Genomic DNA, 19566 nt, shown 5'->3' with positions numbered 1-19566 from the left:
TTTGAATATGTGAAAACAGGATAAAGATTCCCTTTTGTCTTCTTTGTGCAGGTTTAGCAGACGCAAAATCCCTGCAATCATTTTGTGAATTCGCCTCTCAATATTTACAGGGGGTGGACGTATAATCAGCCATGTTGACAAATGTGATGTCGTTTGTTCCACGATGTTTCACGTGTGCATTTGTGCGGTCGAGCACCAGCACTGAAAAGGCCAGATAACATTTCCTCAAGGAGCCTCGATCAGCAGATTCAGATGATAATTCTCCATATGGAAAACACCAGTCAATGTTTTTGTTTGCAGATGATATTGAGAGATCTAATGATTATTTAATTGATCAGTTCAACATTGTCTCTTTTTATGTGTATTTAATGCCAATATCAACAATTTGGTTTCCTTTGAATAAACAGAAGTTTTGGCAGTTAACATGAGCAACACAAGCAGAATATCAGCTGTAGACACTCAAAGTTCAACACTTACAAGCTCCAGTTTTAAACATACTGCTATTCTGACATGATTCAAGACCCAGCTTAATGTGTGTGTGCTCAGCATCTCAAATGTTATCACTTTAAACCAGAGTTAGATACCACAACGTGGACTAAGATTGAGAGGAATGTACCTTTAACCGAAAATTCACAGCAGTAGGGAATTGTTAATGGTAAAAAAGAAAGAAAAATCCTGAGACCCAATTAACAACTTTTCTTGAGTTGTGATCAGAGGAAGAAAAAAAATCAGAGCTAACACCTGTCACGTCACACCTGTTAGTCTATTGACATGAATAAAACATGTCGCTCCCGGCAGAGAGGAGCTGGGATGGTTAATTTAGCACATTATTAACAGAACAAGCCCACCACCCCTCCACCATCACCACCACCATCACCACCACCACCACCACCTCTTCTCTCTAAGGAGGCCTCGCCGCACCAACCCTCCCCCAGGAGGCCTCGTTCAGACAGCAAATCTAATCAAAGCTAATCTAATCAGGTCTTTATACTGAGCTGCAGAAAGGAAAAAATGACCCAATTCACTTTTCCCACACCAAACGCATGAAAAGCTATTTCTGTCGCTCCAGGTTACGCCGGCTCTTCCAGCGACAGAGAGGAATTCTGAGAATTTGTCTTTTATAGTAAATCGATGTTGCGTTTGTTGTGTAAAGGGAAAATACCGCCTTAAATCCATTCGTTAGTACTCTGATTCAGTGAAGAAAAGATTCTTTCAGTCCTGAATGTGCACTTATATAAATATAATGCGTCTCATGAAAGGACTTTTTCTGCTCCATATATGACTTGTTTCCACATTTAATTGTATTTTGCTCGATCTAATTAATGTGGTAAAACTTTGAACAAAGCCCAATGATGTCAGTAAGTCTCAGCATGTACACAGATAAAATCTGAGTACAACCCTGGGCTCAGTTTGTATTACCTCTTCGTCAAATCGTCTGTAATTAGATGCTGCCGCTGGGGATATGGCCGCACAGACTCCACCTACACTCCCACCATTACAACCACTGCGCAGTTTACTGAGTACTGCAGGAGCAGAGATGTTGTCTTAGCCTTCACTACTTTACCTCCTAACAAGGTCAGAGGGCAAAAATATTGGCTCATTAGAGCATTTATTCCAATGAAATGCTTACTTTATTATCTTTATTGGTGCCGAATAGTTGCCATAATATGTAAGGCTTGTTGTCAAGATGCGGACCGTCTGACAGATTTTCTACAAACACTGGTAATGTGTCTGTAACCAGTTCAAATGCTTGGCTGAAGCTACTGATTCGATAACAGGCTGTAAACAGAATGAAGTGGAATAAAAGACCAGAGGAGGGGAAGAGAGAGATTCAGACCAACCATGATCGTAGAAGTCCGCAGTTTCTCAGAGAAACCTTCTCAAAACCTGCTTGACTTCAAAACCGATGATATGGACGTGTGTTAAGTGTGTAGCACGCTGTATTCAGACATGAAGCTACAAAAGGAAGTCAGTCCTTCTGACAAGGAATCTGCTACATAAGGAGACGCCAGCATCTCAGCTGTAAAGAGGGAGATCAATGGAGAGTTGAAAACAAAAACTGAGGTAGTCCTTAGCAGAAAAACTTGAGGAAGACATGACCCCAGGTGTCACTTTTTCCAAGATTGAAACTGCTGTTTTTATGTGGAAAAAATTAAATATTCATCCTGTAATCACTGCTCTTCTGCCCTATCTGCGGAAGAGACCATCACTGTTGTTTTTTGTTAATGCAAAGAGGAGAAAACTGCAGGACAGAATAGACTATGTGTGTTGTGTACAAAGTCATTTTGGGTTTTCTTAAAGTTTGAAGAAGAAGAATTCCTTTAGTCCCGCGAATGGGGAAATTCAATTTTCACTCTATTATTTTTCATTGTACACACACACAGGCCCAAAATACACACACGCACTGACCTATATACATGCAATCAAGGAGAGATGTTAGAGCGAGGCGGCTGCCAGTGACCGGCGCCCCGAGCAGTTGGGGGTTCGGTCCCTTGCTCAACAGCACATCGGCAGTGCCCAGGAGATGAACTGGCACCTCTCCAGCCACCAGTCCATGCTCCATACGCGGTGCACATCGGGACTCGAACCAGTGACCCTACAGTACCCAGCCAAGTCACCTATGGACTGAGCTACTACTGTTTCCTTGTTACAGCATGAGGAGACATCAGAGAACTACAGCACAAAAACAAATCAGTTATATTTAAATGATTACTGTGATATCTTAGCTGATTAATAAATAGGCTGACAGAAAACAGAACTGAGAACTAAGCATTTCAGGATGCCCGCTTCTCCAGTGTGAGGATATGGAGCTTTTCTCTGTCCCTTTAACTGTAAGTCCCACAAAATGATTGGACAAGGACACATTGGGCTCAGGAAAGACAACTCAAGAGTCACCACAAAGCAAGCGGGACTCATGGTATGCCTGAAACATTATTACATGTTCACATGTATGCTTAGACTGCTCTAGCTTCTGAAAAGTTTTCAAACATCTGCAAAATCCGGTGGATGGGACTCTCCGGGAGGCTCAGCAGAGGATAGTATCAGTTACTGAGATGGATCCCAACTATGACGATACATCCTCGTGTGCTCGTCTGGATGCAGCTCTAAATTGAGAGCTGCGTGTGAAGCAAGAACACCTGAAGCAGGCGTGAATACCAGATTCAGCATGTTGCACTCCAGAGAGCAGCACAAGAGAGGCCTTATGTAAACGCTCTCAAATCCACTCCTGACATTTTGCCGAGCGCAGCTGCCCTCCTCTATCTGCGTTTCTCTCTGTTTCCATCTCTCTTCTCCCTCCCTCAGGTCGTCTTGATAACTCATTATGTGGGCACAAAGGCCGAGGTATAAAGTCATTGTTCCCGCTGAAAGGTGCAGCGACAAAGAGGTTAAGGCAGTACTCGTTTCCACTGCGCCGCCTTGGAAAGTGATATTCACGCCGTGGGAAAACCTAAAGGCTCCTTCATCATTGATCCACCTGAGTGCATGTGGCGAATAAGTTCAGTTAAGTTACAGAGTGGATTTAGAATTGACATTAAAGGCTCAACTAGGGCCCGACCCGTATGGGATTATTGAGACCAATATTGATTTTCTATGTGGATTTTTCACCAATATGAGCAAAGGTGGTCAGAAAGATGAATATTAAGAAGAATATTAAAAAAAGAAGATTATGATAATTATAAAATGAATAGCATGATAAATATGGTCAGTATCATAGAATAAATAAAAATATATGTATATATTTAATAAAATAAACAGCTTAATGAACATATCCAGTATCAAAGAATAAATAAGAATAAAATAAATAATAAAATAAAATAAATAGATTCAGACAAATGGTCTGTATCAAAGAATTAATAAAAATAAATCTAAAAAATGAAATAAACAGCTATATGACACCATTTCTAAATCAACCCAATAATCGTTTTCTGCATTTTATGTACTGTAAAGGTTTTCATATCGCACAACATACACCGATAACAATATGTCTGCGATAGGCCGATATCGGCCGATCAGTCTGGCTCTAATCTCCACTCAAGGTAGATTTACTTGCTTGCTCTGGTGCTCTCAATCCTATCAAAGTTTCCATCTCATCACCTGACTGCTCCTGTTTGCAAATTCCTGCACTGTCATCATCATAACAAAATAAGAACCAAATTGTTATAAAGTGTCATCTTTAAATAATCAATAATAACTGCCCCATGTCAACCCAGAACTTTCACTTTTATCCATTACACACATAACACATCTAATGAGCAGCATAGTGTCATTTTGGAAACACGCTGTGGGTCCAGAAGTGTGTGAGAGTGTTACAGGGGTTTCTCCATGAAATGGGAGGTTGGGTAACTGAGGTTACTGACAGAGATTTGGGCCCAAGAAGTGTTGGGAAACCTGCTGAACCTTCGCCCAATCTGTCAAGAGAGGACAGTGAGGACAGGCTGCACGATATTCATGTTGTGGCAACGTACTGCGCACAAGGTGAACGCTGTAGTCACACAGAGTTTTTGGAAAGCCAAATGATGAGTCAGGGTGTGTTCATAGCAAGCATGTTTGCAGCAGTTTACTTGAACTCTGGAGCGTTTTCCTCCTAAGAATGACAGTCGTCCACATCTAGCTGCTACTTCATGTGCTCTTTACTGGGATAAACACCACACAAGACAAACATCTGTCATGCTAAGCTGGAAGTACGCAGCAAAACACCCCTCTTTATAGGAATCCAAAACTCTGCTTGTGACTCCATGTAACATTGGTCCATGAGCTGGTTCCCAATGTGAGTCTGAATGAGCTGGCCACACAAATACAACACACACATTTTTTCCCACTCTGTTCTGAAACCAAAGAAAGCAAACTGTCGGTGTGATCACACCCTCAAAGCTAGCTAAACAAGCTAACAAAACTGGAACACAGCGGCACAAAATATTTAGCTACGTGGTTTTCTCCTGGCAGGTGCTCCGAGAGAGAAGAGTTAGGATGGAGACATTAGGAGATAAACAAATACTGCAACAATGGAGGGCTTGGTCATCTACAACATCCAGACATGGACGGATGATGAGCCAACCTGGGCATGGATATGTAAGAGGCCCCCCAATCTGTCTACACAGGAACAAGACATCCACATTTAAAGAGTCTACTTTTAGTTGTTTTGTAGTCTATGTAATTGTTTTTGCATCTATTTTGAGACATTTTATGTTTCTATGTCGTCGTTTTGTCTCTCCGTGGTCATGGCATCTATTTTTAATCATTTTGTGTGTCTTTGGGCCCCTGACTTTATGGGCCCCTGGGCCTGTGCCCAGCAGGCCTGTACAGTAATCCAGCTCTCTTTTTCTATTCCCATCATGCACTTCTTCTCTTTCATAACCTGTCTCTCTCTCTCAGTGAGGTCCAGCTGAGCTCCATTGGCCCTGTGAACAACTACTGGGACACAAGTGGTAAATTAACCTGCCTGTGTGTCTCATGCTTTAATCACCACTGCTGACCTCAGCGCTCACAACGCATGCATTTCATGAGCCCTCTGCCTCGCCTAAACCCACACGGACACACACACACAGCATGACTGTACACACACAGAGCCCATTTACACCTGGTATTAGCATGTAATCTGTAGGTGGATATCTGATCTGGAAAAAGGAAAAAAGCGTGTTAATAGAAAGTGTAAATGCACGCAGAACGAACTGCAACTAGAAAGGTACTGGATCAGCAAAACCATATCTGGATTTGGACTGACTCACAGCGGGATCAGATCTCAGCAGGTGTAAAAAGAAAAAAAACCTCTGTTGTTCGCTCATATTCTTAAGAAGGAAATTATGCAAACCAGCCGAAACCAAAAATCACAATGTGTGCAGACTGGAGACGACAACGCTTATTAATAACAGGTGTAAATAAGGTCATAAAGACGCACACACACATTCATCTACATGCATGAAACTGATCTGTACATACTGTACATGTATGCACAGAGGGAGCTTGGCGATGATTCAATCATATACCTTGACTACGGAAAAAAAAATACTCGTTCCCGATTGGTTGGCAGGTGTCCATTGAAACTGTATATGAGGACATCTCAAACATAGTGCAAGTTTAACCACAGTTCTAAATCAGTGCTTAGTGTATATAAACTACAGGTAACCATAGCAACAATGCTTCACAATACATTAGCCATTGAGGTTGAGGTCATGATAACCAGCCTGATAATTGAGCCTGTATTGGACTCTGTTCTTTACCTCCTTTTATGCATATAAGGACATGTTGGCAATATGCTCAAATTGAGATATTGTGGCTTAAAGCTTAACGTTAAATTAGGTTCACCATTTTTTGACAAAACAACTAACTTTTCCTATAGTTTTCAACCACAACACTGTCGTAATTTCCTTCTTTAGCATTTTTTTAGTTTTTCTACTCTGTTAAGAAAAGTAATTTTTATTTATATAAAAATAATATAGAGCAGGTATACACCAAGCCAACCTCTGGGGCTGAAAGACGGAGCCAATACGGAAGAACCACAAACTGTAGTTCCTCTACTGTCCACTTGAGGCTTGCTCCAAAAGCGAGTCAATCCCCATAGAGCTCCATGTTAAAATGTCCAAACTTTAGGGCAGAAATGAACATGTTTAAAACCGTATAACCTCATATTTAATTTACCAACCTGTCTGTTGGGATGAAGAAGATTTTAACCAGATTATGACTAGTAAATATATCAATAACAACATGATTCATATGTTGATTCAACAAACACACATTCGTTCTCTGGAGATTTAAACTAAAACAGTTTTAACCCTGACATTTCGTTCACCTTGTGGGGACCTGCTTTTGTTCCCCATCATGTAACTGTGAGAACAGATTTGATGTCCCCACACAAGCACACAAAGACACCCCTATACATGAATAGGTCACACATAAAAACCAAATCCACCAGCAGCATCAACAAATCGATCAGAAGGACGGACTGAGCAGCTAATCACACATTTATACGCCTCAGAAGCAGGTCAGCCTACACGCAACCAGCGACAGCGTGGGAAAGACGAGCAGGCCTCGTTCTGATCGCAGTTAACCATGCAGAGACCTTTCAACCGCCTCGCCCGGCCGACACACACCACGTAACAGAGCCCTGCTGTGGCCTGCTGCATGCTTTTAGGCTTATTAAAGACGCAGCACAGAGAGGGGTTGCAGACGGATTGTTATTTTACAAAGAGAAACATGTTCTAAGTCAATCTATATGCTCCATGAGACAAAACTTTTGCTGTTTTGATGTTCCAAAGTCATGTATGCATGAAGAAAAGAAGATCTGCACTTGAACCTCACTGCTCTGTAAAGCAGTTCACTAACTTTCTTTCTGACCGTGCAAACCATTTCATTTCAAACTAGAGCCGTTGCATACAAAGAGGTTACTACAACATGCAGAAAAAGTCCAAAAAGTAGATTTTGAGAGATTGGAGTCAACTGATTTCTTTCAGTCTGCCATATAGCCAAGTTGCTCAAGCTAACTAGCCAGCTGTCTGCAGATATCTCATGTGAACGAGTGCCAACAGCAGGAGCAAATAAATTACTGAGCAGACTTCATTAAACTGGATATCATGCTTTTACCTAGCTGAATCATCTGGTGCTGTTGTTGCACACATGTTTTGCATGTGTAGGTCTAAAAATATGACATTTTTAGTCCTTCTACATCTGGCAGAATGATCCCTGGACCACATCATCTCTCTCACTCAGCCTCCCCAACCCTACACCTCCATCCACGTGAGCGTCACACCCTCCTCCTCTTTTCCCAAAACTAATCAACTGTAAAAGCATTACCAAAACCGAGAGGTGCTCCTGATGGAAGAGCAGAGCAAGCTCGCCAAGGACACACTCGGCAAATGAGCCAAATGAGCCGAATGAGCCGGTGACGAGGAAGAAGAAGAAGAAGAAGACTCTTGGTCATCCAACATTGCACTTCGTGATTGCTCACTGATACTCCGCAGAGTGAGGTGTTCTTTTGCTTGGCAACACTGTAATCATAGCCTGTTTTCCGAATGCCATTTCAATAAAACATTTATTCTAGGAGAAGGTCTCCAAACAACAGCTGTTCCACCTCTGTCCTCTCAGATCTGCCAGGCTGAGGGATTCTGGCAAGAGATGGGGGGAAGAAAACGGGCCATGAAACTGAAGGAGTATGCACCCTTGATCCTTGTTTTACTCACAGAGGGGTGAGGGGAGGACAGCAGCTCTAAAAATACCCCATAAGGAGAGAGGGAGATGCAGAGGGCTGGGGACGGTTTTGGGTGAGAGGGGGGCGGCAGAGGAGAAGAAGTAAATGCTTGTTTTTGCTTCACTCACTACTGTAAAAAAAAAGATAAGAAAAAGACATCTTAAGTTTCTGCATCCTAAAAATACACCTCCCTCGTGACAGAAAATAAGATGGGTGGATGTTTTTTATTTATTTTGAAGAGGGGACTGCTTCCTTTCTTTGCCCCCTCTCTTCATCCCTCCTTCCCTCGCTCCATCGGTCAATCCCTCCCTCCCTCCCTCCCCCTCGTCCCTTTCATGAAAAAAAGATGTCACTAAAGACCCAAACAGCCGGAGGGGTTAACATGAAGGAGAAATGATCGACAGAGGAGAGGGCAGAACAATGTGCTTCTTTTTTATCTATTTTTTTCTGCAGCTAATTCATGTCAGGACCAGTGGCCCAGATACTGGGGCCATCCAAAGGAGTCCACTATAGCAGCACCAGAGGCTACAGGGCACGGCCTCCTACACACTCTCTCTCTCTCTCTCTCTCTCTCTCTCTCTGTTTCTCTCTCTCTCTCTTTCTCGCTCTCTCTCTCCCTCTCTCACTCTTCTCTGTTAGTGACTGTCAGCGCTGTCTGTTGGCCAACAGCATGTCACAGTACACAGTGCAAGCTAAAGTCTGTGGTAGGAGGAGGTTTGGCCTTGTAAAGTAAGAAGAGTGACACACATCTGTCATTTCACATCTTTTCAAAAACTTGAAGATCTCTTTGCAAACAGAGGAAACAAATTTTATTCAGAAGATTCCCGGAGAGTACTCTGCATTATCTGCACAACACCAAACTCTCAGCAGCAGCAACAGAGGATCCAGTGTCAGTTCAATAAAATTTTATTCATAGTGCCAAATCATAAAAAAAGTGAGAGTAAGTTGTGTTAAGTGTCCAGGATCAAGAGGCATGCATGAGATGTAATGTAACACAGCATATACAACAATGGTTGAAACTATAATATAATGAGTAGTGTACAGATTAATCAATTAGATGTCAACTATTTAATTCATCTGCAACTATTTTGACAAAAAAAGTCAAAATTCTCTGATTCCAGCTACTTTAATGTGAATATTTTCTGGTTTCTTTCCTCCTCTGTGACGGTAAACTGAATGTCTTTGAGTTGTGGACAAAACAAGACATTTGAGGACTTCATGTTGAACTTTGGGTAACACTGGTCCACATTTTTTATAATTTTCTGACACTTTTTAGACCAACCACCTCACCATTTAATCGAGAAAATGATTGACAGAAACAACTGAGTCATCCATCAAGAAAAAATGCAGAAAATGCCAGACATTTCAGATCCTCAAATGTGCTGCTTTTCTCGGTTTTATGTCACTGTAAACTGAATAAATTTGATTTTATCTAGTTGGGCAAAAGCAAGACAATTAAAGAGATTCCTTTGCATTCTGGGAGCCAGTGATGGTAAGTTGTTACTCTTCTAAAGACATTTCACTGACAAGAGATCACAAGCTGCAGCCCACAGCAGGTGTCATGTATGAATTCTTCCAACGCAGCGAGAGAGGTTCGCACCAGATATTTAACAACCTGCTCAGACGACCAGTGAAAAGTTTATGAGTTGTCTGATTTGAAAGCATGAAGTGTTATGACGTTTTTAAAAAAGCCTTGTCTGCTTCGGCCTTGACAGCCTCATCAAAAGAAGCTGCTGAACACTGATACCCTCCTTCTTTTGTGCCCCCTCCCCTCACACTCACTCCTCCACCCCCTCCCGGGTGGATAGTGGAAAATACTGACCCCACACACGCCGAGTGAGACAATGACCCAATAACGGATAGAGCGTGAACCTGAGAGGCGGCGAGGTAAAGGCATCCCCCGGCCCAGATTGACCGAGGATCTTCACTTGTTTGAGTAGTTGGTGACACTGATATCCACCGCCTGTGTCACACACAACTTAGTGGTAACCATATCTGCCCGCAGGGCCCCAACTTACTACTTCCATCTTCCCCTCTGCTGACAGCTGACCATGAGGAGTGATGAATGGAGAGGTCACATAGCCAGCCGAGCACACAAAGCACCCGATATGTACGATATGTACATTCTGACATGAACACACGGCCTTCTGCTTTTGCACAGCAAGAATGTGTGAAATGAGTTTTACCTTGTTGTAGCATTTCTAATCCGTATGTTTACTCAGTTTTTGTGAATGCAATTCAATGTTTTGCTTTTGCAAATATGCAAAAATCAAGAGCAGCAGCAACTATTTTTTTTCTTCTGTGTGACAAAAGATATATTTCACTCAACTCGACTCAATTCACATTAATACAAGGCAGAGAAAAAGAACAATTCCTTAAATTGGAGGAGCTGCAGCCAGAAATTGATTTGTATTTTTTTCCTCATACACTCCAAAGGTCCATGTCTCCAAGTCCCTTTTGTCTGTCGTCAAGTCCTAAAAATGTTATTTCCTTTTTATATCAACCTGTTTTCCAATAAAAATGTCCCTGAAAATGTGTCACACATGGGACACATCCTGCACTGCAATCAAGAAAAATTATACCACACTGTAGAAAAATATTTAAACAAGCTTCTGCAAAACGTTACAGTCTCATTTGTATTAAGAAAATGTGACTTTTACAACTCAATAAAAGCTAAAAAGGACTTGGTAAGATGGAAGTAAGTTCTTGCAGTGTAACCGACTTTAGTCTATAAATAATATAGTCATAAACTTCTTTTCTCTTGATTGACTAGTAGAGGTTTGAAGGATATATATACATGATTATTGATTATTGTTTTCGGATACAAGGTCCATTTTTCATAATCTCTGTTCCAGTTTGACTCACAATGAATCTTGTTTTGACAGCTCTGCTGTTGTGGGAATCAAACCTGTGACGTTTCCTCCGCAGGACGTCACTCCAACCATTAAACCTCAGACAGATCTCTGAGTGGAACAGCAGCTTTCATAAAGCTCCGATTGTCAGGACTGTTCCTGTTTCCCACGCTGCCTCTCCAAATAAGGAGCGGGAGCAGGTTTTGATAGGCTCCGCTCTGTTTAGATAAGATAATAAGTTACCTGCCACTTCTTAATCAACACTCGCTTGACCCCCCCCCCCCCCCCCCCCCTCCACACACTGTAACCGAAGCCACGCAACAGCAGCTTGTTTGGTAACTCATCAAAACCGAGACACAACTGCACCGCTGCTGTGCGTAAAATCCATGCGTAATGCGCGCGAAGGGCTTTGGCTTGGTCAGAAACACACAGGCATTCGCTCAAACGATGAAAAGAGGAATGTGATATCTTTCGTGAGATGTCTAATCATGTAGAGAAGCCAAAAGTTGCCACGCGGAAGGGAAGAATGAGCGGCACGCAGAGAGGCAGACAGCAATGACAGACTTGCAAGAGAAATCTGTGCCCAAATGTGCCAAATGACATTTCTGAGTTGGAGCTGAGGCTGCCTCACGATTAGCCACCAAAACATCCAAACTCCCTTTGATCATTCCACATTTTTTTGGACCCAACATGAAAGATTATGAACACAAAATCACGTCTTATGATGTGATGAAAAGAGTTATGATGGGGCCTCCGGGAGAATATTTGGAAACTTTTGAAGCAATCTCTCCTCTGAAATTTAACTTTTAACAACAGAAACTCATGAAATGTGGGCGATTTCACATTATTTGGACATGAAACTTGCGAATCTTCGCGTGCACTGTGTCACACTGTGATCCACTTACCGGCCACGCGAACTGGAAAGGAATGGTGATCTTCCCGGCGTCATTGTTCCGGTTCTGTCCGGTTTTCTGTCCGCCTTTGAACTGAAAAGTATTCCCACCGATAACCTTAGTAGTTTCCGAGCCGTAGGTGCATGGTCCATTGGTAGTGACCTCCGATTGGTATTCCTTTAAACACACTCTGACGTATGTGTCGCACTCGTCCGCGCCGCAGTGGCCCTCCGCCGCGCTCTTCTCCGCGTCGCAGCAGTCGCCGTTCAGGAGCTGACCTTTGAGGTTTTCCACCGAAATCAACTGCAGCTCGAAGTAACCCGTAGAATGAGACACCTGAGGAGCAGACAGGAGAGTTAGAAAGACCTGCAGGAAGTGGTTACACTGCAATAATGTCTGCAGTATCCATTCAGATTTTCTTCTGACATCTGACACTTTATGCCACATAGAAGTTATATATTTCTCTGAGAGTCTGATGCAGCTGTTGTACGTGTGTTAAAGGTTGGATGTCAAAGAAAACAACACTTGGTTCATCAAGGGTCTCTGAACATTTTACATTTCTGTTGGAAACAAGTGAACTGCTCTGAGCAAGAGCAGATTTAAGAGAAAATCAGGACTCTAACTCATTCTGCCCACACTACTGTACATGTTGGAACAGTGGTACTTCAGGGCTGGTTAGGACTCTAATTTAGCTCACTGTGCAGATCAGGCTGCAGCTGAGCGCCTCAACAAGACCCGAGACTCAGTAAGATTGTTCTAAAAAATAATAATAATAATAATAATAACAAATGTGGAAACATCTGACAGAAAACAAGACCAACGATCAAAGAGATTTGGTCGCGATCTGACTTTTGCAATTTGCCATAGGCTAGTTCCACTGTAGGGGTGAAGCCATTTCACCCAAATATTTGGCGTCACCAAGCTTTTCATAATCTGCGTAAAAACACCAATTAACGCGCTTCACATTGCCGTCGATCCCTTGGAGATGAAACTTTATGGATTAATACGAAACGTTCACCGAACCATGCCATAACTTTTAGCTTTATATCTGTAAGTAGAATCTGATAACTGTATCACCTGCACTGTAAGACACAGCACGTTTTTCTTTGCCTGTAAACTGAATTTATCTCTCCGAAGGAAGCGCACATTTAGAAACTCCGACATCACATGATTCTGTCGAGCAGGCAATTCAATTAAGGCTGGAATTTAACCCCCTCTAAAAAAACTTCCAGTTGATGATAAGTTAAAGCACCGACAGTAATGTCATCTCCCCTTTGATATTGAGTAAGAATAAAGTTCTCACCTCAGCCCACAGCGTCAGGAGAAGACACACTAGTGAGAAGCGCTGCAGTGTCCCCAGATTATTCCACATGTCTCCGGCTGCTCAGTGTTGGTTACCATTAGAGAAACGAAACATATGTATGTCTCAATCAGTCAAAATTAGGATGAAAAAGAAAGCAGTATCCTCCTCCCGATGTCCGAAGCGTGCACGGCGCGGTTGCTCTCCGGGATGCCTCTGCGGCTCTGGAGGAGGAAAAGCGCACCGCTGTTGCTGCTGCTGCTGCTGTTTGGTCCACGGACGCACAACAAGACGCGCTAACTCCACTTCCCTCAGTCGCTCGACGCACTAAACAGCAGAGAAGAAGAGCAGCGGTGCGTCTCTGTTGCCAAAAGCCAAATAACGGGCGCTCACCCTCCCAGTGATGGACAGCTGCGTGGACCAATTACAGGCCGCCTGGGTGGACCGTTTATCAGATGAGAGCCAATCAAGAAGAGGGGCGAGAGAAGGCGTAAGGGGGAGGACCTGCTGATGGATTTATTATGGAAGTTTTCTCACACAGGAGCTTGTATGTTAATTTTTTTATTATACTCACACCATAAAATGTCTTTTTATTAAACACGTGTCTCTTTCCATTGGAGTTTTTTTCCCCCTATAAATCCAAGTCAAAATATGTTTCTATTGCAGGTTTCATGCTGAATTGATGATTCTATTAACACTATCAGCACAGAAAAGGCTATAAATCTGAGCCATAAATAATGAGGGGAAACATACAGAGTGCAATAAATTAGTGTTAAGTGGAGGGCACCTGAGCTGCTTCACTGACCAGCAGGCAGAGGAAACATGGCTGTTAGCGCCCTCTACTGACCGCTCAGCTCAACACATACAGAGATCAGAGGGGGAAGACTACATTCATCAAATACTGTACTTTTTTTCAGTTGTGTGTTTCCAATTTAAGGAGACTTTCTACTTTTACTCCACTCTATTTCAGAGAAGACATTTTGTATTTTTCTGTGCTTTGTATTGCTCTAAATGAGTAGTTCATCTTTTTCTTTCCCTCCCCTTTGAAGCTCTCAAAAGCTAGAAGCAGCATGCATGGATTAATGCACGGGACCCAACATGTGCAAAATGAAAAGTAAAGAACATAAAATGGAATCTGTACAGATATTTCTGGCCTCTCTGTCAGTTAGATTCTGAAAGACAAATTGATGGTGATACAGTGCTTTCTTTTAATTAGAAACAGAGAAAATGTCTGCAAACAGAACTCTGCTGGTGTTTGTGTTTGAGAGCACAAGATTCAGCACAGATGAGCTGAGAAGTGAAGCTGTGAACTTCTCATAACCATAAATTACATTCCTGTTGACATCAGGGTGACTAAGCCTGGACACTTTAACTTGGTTTCACATTGGGAAATTTAAATAAAGGCAACTTCCCTGGAATTGACCAAAACTTGGAATACCTTTGAAGGACACTTGCAAGCCAGCACACTTCATTGTTCATTGTTGAAATATGCCCAAAACAAGTTAGTCATTTTCTTTCCTGCTGAATCCGCTTAACAATCGTGTCCATATACAATAGCATGTCTTAAGACCAGCAAGTTTTTGTGGCCATACATAAAATAACTGTGTGTTCAGGGCAGTGAAGGGGCAAGAGAACGACTTTAAAGCCTGAGAAGATGATACATGCCAGAGTTCAAACCAACAACCAATCATAACAATCTTTCACTGAACGTAAAGGAATAAAATAATTAAACACTCAACACCTGCAGGGTAGAGAGGTGGCTCTGAAAATGTTGTGCTGTTTGTTTCTGGAGGACGGTGGCTGTGGTGGGCTGGAATTTAGAACAATGACAGTGGATGACAGAAAATGACAAATATCAAAGTGCTGGGGACTTCTTCATGGACTAGAGTTTTAAGGTGCTAACGTTTCATCTTCTAATCTAGCCTCGGAGCATTTCAGCACTTCACTCCCCATATCTTTACCGTCAACCCTGGCTGCAACTAACGATTTCTTTCATTGTTGATTAATCTGTTGTTTTCTCAATTCATCGATTAGGTGCTTGGTACAGAATCTGATAAAATGGTGAAAAATATGGATCAAGATGATGTCCTCAAATGTCTTGTTTTGTCCACAACTCAAAGATGTTGAGTTTACTGTCACAGAGGAGGAAAGAACAATATTCACATTTAAAAAGTTGGAATAAGAAAATTTGGGCATTTAAAAAACAAATTGACTCAAACTGCTTATCAAAATACAGTAGTTTCCAATTAATTGAACAGTTGACATCTAATCGATCATAGGATTAATCGTTGCAGCTCTACAGTCGACCATGAAAAAGGCATAAAATGCACGCACAAAGTACTTTTGTAATCATTCACATCACATAATGCAAATCTGCTCTGCAAAATATGGCTGCATACACACAACCTGTGTTTGTTTCCAGCACAGTTAACTGTTTGTCATATGCAAATGTCTTTGCCTACACTGAAAAAGAAAATACAAACAAACTGAACACAAAAAAGTCGGAAGACATGGCATACTTAGCATACAGGACAACGACAAAGTGATGCTTCCTGCATGATTGATTTGAGGAGCTGATGTTGGTGAGAACGGCATTAGTTTCTTTAGTATAGTCACAAATCAAAGTATTGGAAAATATGGAGTTCTGACCTGATGATGGCGCTATGAGTTTTTGGAATTCATCCTGAAGGGAACGTGAATCTCTGAACCATGTTTCCTGATAATCCATCAATAGTCATCCTCATGGTGGCGCTAGAGGAAAAGTCAGGTGAGCATCAAAGTCAGTAGTATTCATCCTCTGGGGAACATGAACGAGTTCACAAAGTTCATCTGGAGGATGTTGAGATATTTTAGTCTGTGGTGGAGCGACAATCAGATCCAGTGATTTGTGCAAAATAGAGCTAAATGTTAAAATAAGTTGCTGTTAATAAACAGTTTGGATTGTTGTTGTTTTGCATCAATCTACTTCTGTTCAAGTGAGCTGTGCTTCTCAGGATATGTTTCACACCATTTGCAAATTGGAAAGTTATATTTAAGAATCTCAAGCCTCCCAACATGCATGACAACCCTGTCAATGTGTTACTTCCAGCATGCAGACAAGATTTCCTGTTGCTTCAATATTCTCAGATATCAGACCACGGGGCGGTCTAATAAGACAGCTGTTTCTCCCCACATACATCCTCCTGCTGCAGCTTTAGCTGGTGCAGACAGTGGATCAGTTCTGCAGGCTGGTCAGTAAGGACGGAGTCCAACAGGTGGCCTCTGACACCCTGCAGCAGATGTTTCCTCCCTGGGAAGCAGGTGCAGACACACACATGCACGCACATTTACACACGCTTGTGTACATATGACTCATCCACATGCCTGCACACAAACACAAACGTCTTGTGTTCGTCGCTTTACGACGGCTCTAAGCAACGATAAGGAAGAAGGGAAACAAACAGATAAACTGAAGAGGTAATGATGTTAATTAGCTGCATAAAAAGTACTCCTTTGCTTCTGACTGTTGCAGAGGGTCAGTGGTCTCTTCACAGAGTAAGAGAATTTTCCTCTTCAACAGTTCAAATGAAGCAATGCAACATTTACACCTCTGATGGTTGCAGTAACTTTGCAAAACAAATGTCGACTTTACTTTCATTTTATATTCAAAATGACAAGAGCTCATAAAATAACTATAATAATACCATCACTCTTTCCTTTCCTTGTTCCTTCCTTCCTTTATTTAAAAGACACAGGATCTCACTAACAACACCTGTATTGTGTAATCATTCAAACTTGTGTTTAAAGATAAAGTTGGCTTCTTTCTGCCACACAAATCTGGCCTACGCTTTCACACCGCAAAATACAGGAAGCCCCATAATTGGTATAAGACAGCAAACTTTACTCCTTTCAGCCTTGACAACGGCAGCGCATACACTCTTTCCCTTCGTACCTTCCAAAATAAAAGCCCTAGACTGCATAACTACAACACACATCACCTGTATAAAAAATTGCAAACCAACATTTCACACCTTAAATGAAACAAACTGTCAACAGCCAGGCTAGCACCTCTGAGGTTGTACAGTACAACTGTGCTTTGAGCTAAACATCAATAGTAAAAATTTGATTTTTTTTTTTCTTTTAAAAAAATGTATAGCCCGTGCAGACCTTCTGTACATGTTGACGTTTGGTTTGGAGTTGGATGATTACAACAAAAAAACTGCAGTAGAATGTTTGAAGGATTTAAAAAATTCAGCCAGAGATAAAGTCCCATCTCACATTGCTGGGGCCTCTAATGCGGAACAAAGACTAAACAAGAGCCCTGCTGAAGTCTACACAACCTGATCTGATATGTACTGCAGTGTAGATATGATGCTGCATGTTTACGAGCCCCGCACCACTTCAAAAACGTTTTCTCCAAGCGTATGAAAAGTTATTGTTATTAAAATATATCTAAGGTTTATTCACAATGAAGAAAAAGGAGGATCCAAACTGTAAATGTGTCAACTCAGAGCTCTCAGTTTCTCTTTTGGTTTCTATTTTTAAAAATGTAAGTTTATTGATCTAAAGTGTTTTGCATAACTGTCCTGCACTACTTTACAAGCTGAGGTCTGTCTCTGCACCGATCCCACTCACATAAATTCCTGGAAATTAATCATACCTGGTGATTACAGTAATTATGCCTCTGATGACTGCATTTTACAATCTGAGTGGACATGAAATATTCAGACTCCTTCTGTCAATGTTTGAAGTTCTGAGTCAGCTCTGCAGGTGAGCACAGGCCAGCGTGTGCCTACCTGCTCTGTGATTTTTGACTCCATTTCACTTGTTATCCCTCCATTTAGTTAATCTGATGGTTTTGATTTATCGTATACAAATTAACACCACCTCCATGTGAAGGGAATCATTCTATAACTCAGGGTGAGAGGTCAAGGCTGAGTAGGTGTCTTGGCTTATGCATCACCTGAATTGAGCAGACATCAGAGGGAAATGTGCAAATAAAAAGTTAATTTTGTCATGATTAGACACTATAAATAAAATTGAACTGGAGACTACATCGGCATATACATATCCCACAATGCAATTTTGGTAGCTGACAGTCTATGTGTTTAAGACCAGCCATAGAAAAATAAGTGAGTGTGTCTTTGACTTCCCTTTGTTTAGCTTTAAATCTCCTTTACTTCCTCAAATTTAGGCAATCTGCCAATATTACAGAACCTCTGCGGGCAGGAGTTTGAATCGTTCTGTTTAGATCCTGAAAAAAAGCTCTACTGACTTTCTAAGACTGGGTATAACTTTTCTTTTCTAACCTGGCTTTAGAGTCTTCACGTCTTTGCTTTTCCGTCTTTGTGAAAAGCCTGACTTCCCTTCCTGACCTCGAGCTCTTTCTTCTCCTTCTTCTTCTTCCTTTATGACTCAGGAGCTACTGTTTTTCAAGGATCTTGTTGAAAACCAAAGACCAATGTGTTTCCAGGAAGGGATATGCCCAAAAGCACAATCACTTTCACCTTCACCCCAGCTCCTGCACACAATGTTGAGTGCAACGGCACACAAACAGGCTGAGGGCTGAGAGAGCTGCCATAGAAACGTTTACAAGTCCCGTCCTGAAGAATGCAAACAGAACTGAGTAGAGCTCTTATCTGACAAAAGAGTAAACTTTAGACAGTCCTGTTGCGGCTTGCCTGTGTGGTCGTTCAACTACAATGCTGCACATTGGAGGATCATTTTCTCAGAATGGATGATTGTCTTAGTTTTCTGATCCTTGTATAATGCATAAACTTGAATAGAAATGTATTCTTGTTTACTTGGGACGGGGTAGTTTATGAAGAGAAACTCACACACTCGGTGCTTTGCTCAGGGGCATGTGAAGTTGATGATGTTATTTAGGGAGTGGAGAGAGTTACTGATTCACTCTCAAGTTCCCAGCAGGGATTCTAATATTTAAAGCTCAATTCCCAAATCAGCAACTATCCCTCTGACTGATCACTGTTACTCATCGCAGGGTGGGGTGATGGTCTGGGTCAAATGGTGGTTGGGAGCAGTTGTCAGGTAAGTTATCAGGCAGTCTGAGACAAACACGTCACATTCAGATGTGGATCAGCGTCTGGAAGCAAAGCTCCAGTAATCGTGGATGTTGCCGGACAAGGGAAGGCTGTCTGCTCCGCGTCCACGTGTCCGTCTCTTCTGCATCAGAGTTGGCTGCTGAAAAGCATCACGCCCACAAGCTACGCAGTCAGATAATCAATCTAGGAAGACAAACAATAGGCAAACAGCATCCTGTGTCTTACTTTCTACCTGCTTATTTAAGTAAAGGGTGTGACTTTTTCCGGAGCATTAATAGGCACCGATGCTCTTGATGTG

At 42.0% G+C, this 19566-nt stretch overlaps 1 protein-coding gene across 2 annotated transcripts in view; it reads right to left on the bottom strand.

Moving 5' to 3' along the window:
• Nucleotides 1–13541, bottom strand: part of LOC310954668 (protein jagged-2-like) — a 53635-nt gene extending 40094 nt beyond the window's left edge. For both annotated transcript variants that reach the window (XM_083924275.1, XM_083924276.1), the window contains exons 1-2: nt 13231–13541; nt 11940–12263 (exon numbers count right to left, since the gene is read on the bottom strand). In XM_083924275.1, the coding sequence (XP_083780401.1) occupies nt 11940–12263; nt 13231–13299 (393 nt within the window). In that variant the 5' untranslated portion in view covers nt 13300–13541. The remainder of the gene's footprint in view (nt 1–11939; nt 12264–13230) is intronic.
• Between the last annotated feature and the right edge of the window lie 6025 nt (nt 13542–19566).

This window comes from Echiichthys vipera (assembly GCF_963691815.1).
Source record: "Echiichthys vipera genome assembly, chromosome: 12".
Taxonomy (NCBI): Eukaryota; Metazoa; Chordata; class Actinopteri; order Perciformes; family Trachinidae; genus Echiichthys; species Echiichthys vipera.
The sequence above is the reverse complement of the archived record's forward strand: the minus strand, read 5'-3'. Positions and strand labels throughout refer to the sequence as shown.